Consider the following 3,166-nt stretch of genomic DNA (forward strand, 5'->3'; position numbering starts at 1 on the left):
TCATGCTCCAAAATGTCTGTTAGTCTATAAGGTGCCACAGGATTCTCTGCTGCTTTTACAGATCCAGACTAACACGGCTACCCCTCTGATACTTGCTATTATTAGGAGTCTCCCTCTGGCTCTACAAACAGTGAAGTCATCCTTCCTGCTGCTGGACACCCAAGGTCCGCATTTCTCCAGCCAGCCATGCCTAAGCCCACGGGAGGAGAATTGCTCAGAAGTCGCTGCACATCGCCCTCCATCCCAGGCTGGAGAGTAAAGCTCAATGGACACTCCCACCCTCATATTAGAGAAGGTCCAGGGACATGGGATAGTGAGTTCTCTGGTCCTCACTGCTGCTCTCAGTCTGGAAGTACCTTCTCCTCATTCTCTCCTTTTAAGGGCAGCCATGTGGGAAGGGGCACAGGCAATGTTGCTCCAAGATGCGATCACTATAACTGTCGTTAGTGTGAAAAGTGTTTGGTCCTTTCCAAAGTTCACCACACACTCTGCTTTGGCTCTTCACTGCATCTCCCCCTTCCACTTATTATTTTCCTCCCTCTTCCCTTGCTCCCCCGGCACATACTCCTTTCTTTGTTATGTGGTCTCCTCCCGTCCCCTGCATGTGCTTCCCTGCCACACAGTCCTTTGCTTCCCCTACTTGCACATACTACCTGGCCACCTCATTCCCTTCCCCCTAAACATCCCTTTCTCATTGGCAGCTCCAGTCCCTTCCTCTTTTGAAGCTGTAGTTCCTAAAAGTTGGGCTGGCTCTTACTAGTTGTCCCCAGCTCCTCCAGCCTTGATCCCACTGACGAGCCTTGATATCTGAGGAAGGAGCTACAAGCAAGGGTGAAGTGGCATCACGTGACAAGCCAGCTCTCCTGAGAGCTCAGTTTGGAACCACTTTACCCCCCAGGGATTTGCATTTTTCACTTTGGCTTTCCTCTCTCTTCTGTTTTTCTAACGTTTCTCTGCTAATTCCCTTACATTTCTCCTAATTGTGGGGCTCCCTGTGGCTCACTTACCTTGTTAGGGTGCTGGGAGAGGAGCTCTCTATGGCACATTCACCTGCCTGACTGTCATGTAAATGCAGTTGGAGCAGAGGGGCTTACTGAAGCATACTCACCTGGTTGGGTAGCTGGGAGAGGGCGCCTGGGCTGACTGCTTGTCTTGGACCTTTCATCCATGACTGAAAATGGAACCTTACGCACCTTTTTCTTCTTCCGCTTTTGCTGCTGCTATGAAAACAAGAAGCTCAGATGAAGGAAGATCCACTCATTAGTTCAAAGATGCTGCACTGGCAGCTTTTATAACTCCTGTCTGTGTTTAACTTCCTTCATTTTTTAAATGAGTTTTATAAATTATTTCATTTTAGAGTTTGGGAGGAAGGGAATTGAGGGGGTGGGGGAGTGATGCAAGGAGCCCCTACTGAGTGCACTCAGTTTGGCCGACACAAGCTACGAAGTGTGCAAGCGCCTAGTAAGGCCTTCTGCTAAAAGAAATGAGAAACAATTGGGCATAAGCCCTGAGAAAGGAGAGAGCATCACACTACATAGCAACTTGCCACCAGATCAGGAATGAAGAGCAGTGGCATAGTGGCACGGGTGACTGAATTCTAAGCACACTGGGAAGCCACAAACACAGTCTTTCCCTGGGCAGAGGCTCCAAGGGAAGCCACGGTTCCTGCCTTTTTCACTCTGGAAATAAAGCATTCTGTATTGTACTGAGTTGGATGAGACGGTAGGAGAGTGCACATGCAGCATGCACTGCCGCCGGGGTACGTCTGTGAGGTCACAGTGCGGTGTACGTGTTGGGTTACTGTGGGCAGGGTATGTTCTTTGTGAACGAAAAGAGAAGATATGCATATGTGGGCGTTCGCATGCATGAAGTGAGGGATAGGAGAGCCCATCCATGTGTGTGAAGTGAGGGGATAGGACTATTTGTCTCTGCGGGCTGATCTACACTAGAAATTTAGGTCAATCTAGCTATGTTGCTCTGGGGGTGAGAACGCTCTGTTTCTGTAGCAAGTCTCTACACTACAGCTACAGTGGGGCAGACATACCCTGTGTGTGAGCACAAGATGAGAAGCCAGGAGGAGACATGTAGCTGAATGAAGTGACAGGAGGGTGCACTGTATGTGTCTGTGCCTGTGAGAGACATGACAACACTGTACAAGCACAGCAGCTCACAGGCTATAGCAGGTCTCCCACTTACCTGGGGGTGGACTATGGACTGAAGAGCTGGGAGCTCAGGAGAAGAGTTGAACTCAGGGTCTGCTCCATCATTGTGGACACAGAACTTTGAAAGGCTAAAACACATGAAGAATGCACAAGATATTGCAGCTTTCTTAAGGAACAGTTAACTCTTTGATGCCCAAGTGCCTCGAAACAGCTGGGCTGGGCTCCTTCTTTGCAGGGTGTTCCAAGAGAGTGCTGTGGGGCAACTGCTCCTCCCCTCCCCAAGGGCACTGTTCTGTGGAACTCCCCAGGGCTCCATCTTGTTTCCCTCCTGTTCAACATGCACACGGGATTGATAACTAGGAGGGTATAGAAAAGGGCAACAAAATGATGAGGGGTATGGAATGGTTTCCATATGAGGAGAGATTAATAAGATTGGGACTTTTCAGCTTGGAAAAGAGAAGACTAAGGGGGGATATGATAGAGGTCTATAAAATCCTGACTGGTGAAGAGAAAGTAAATAAGGAAGTGTTATTGACTCCTTCTCATAACACAAAAACTCGGGGTCGCCCAATTAAATTAATAGGCAGCAGGTTTAAAACAAACAAAAGAAAGTATTTCTTCACACAACTTGTGGAACTCTTTGCCAGAAGATGTTATGAAGGCCAAGACTATACCAGGGTTCAAAAAGGAACTAGATAAATTCATGAAGGATAGGTCCATCAATGGCTATTAGCCAGGATGCGGTCCCTAGCCTCTGTTTGCCAGAAGCTGGGAATGGGTAACTTGGGATGGATCATTTGATGACTACCTGTTCTGTTCATTCCCTCTGAAGCACCTGGCATTGGCCACTCTTGGAAAACAGGATATCGGGCTAGAGGGACCTTTGGTCTGATCCAGTATGGCCGTTCTTATGCATCCTCCTCCGAGGCCCTGCCCGCCCTCAGCTCACTCCTCTCTGCCCCCTCCCCCACGGTCCCCACCTCTCCAAGGCTTTCCCACCTGCC

General features: G+C 49.1%; 1 protein-coding gene across 5 annotated transcripts in view; it reads right to left on the reverse strand.

The window, feature by feature from the left end:
- Positions 1–3,166, reverse strand: part of ZDHHC1 (zDHHC palmitoyltransferase 1) — a 95,381-nt gene that overhangs the window by 35,678 nt on the left and 56,537 nt on the right. For 4 of the 5 annotated variants that reach the window (XM_075073771.1, XM_075073774.1, XM_075073773.1 and 1 more), the window contains 2 exons: positions 2,197–2,290; positions 1,109–1,220 (listed from right to left, as the gene is read on the reverse strand). In XM_075073771.1, coding sequence (XP_074929872.1) covers positions 1,109–1,220; positions 2,197–2,290 — 206 coding nt within the window. The remainder of the gene's footprint in view (positions 1–1,108; positions 1,221–2,196; positions 2,291–3,166) is intronic. The other variant, XM_075073770.1, reaches the window with a different exon arrangement.

The sequence above is a fragment of the Chelonoidis abingdonii genome, chromosome 19 (genome assembly GCF_003597395.2).
Source record: "Chelonoidis abingdonii isolate Lonesome George chromosome 19, CheloAbing_2.0, whole genome shotgun sequence".
NCBI classification, from domain to species: Eukaryota; Metazoa; Chordata; order Testudines; family Testudinidae; genus Chelonoidis; species Chelonoidis abingdonii.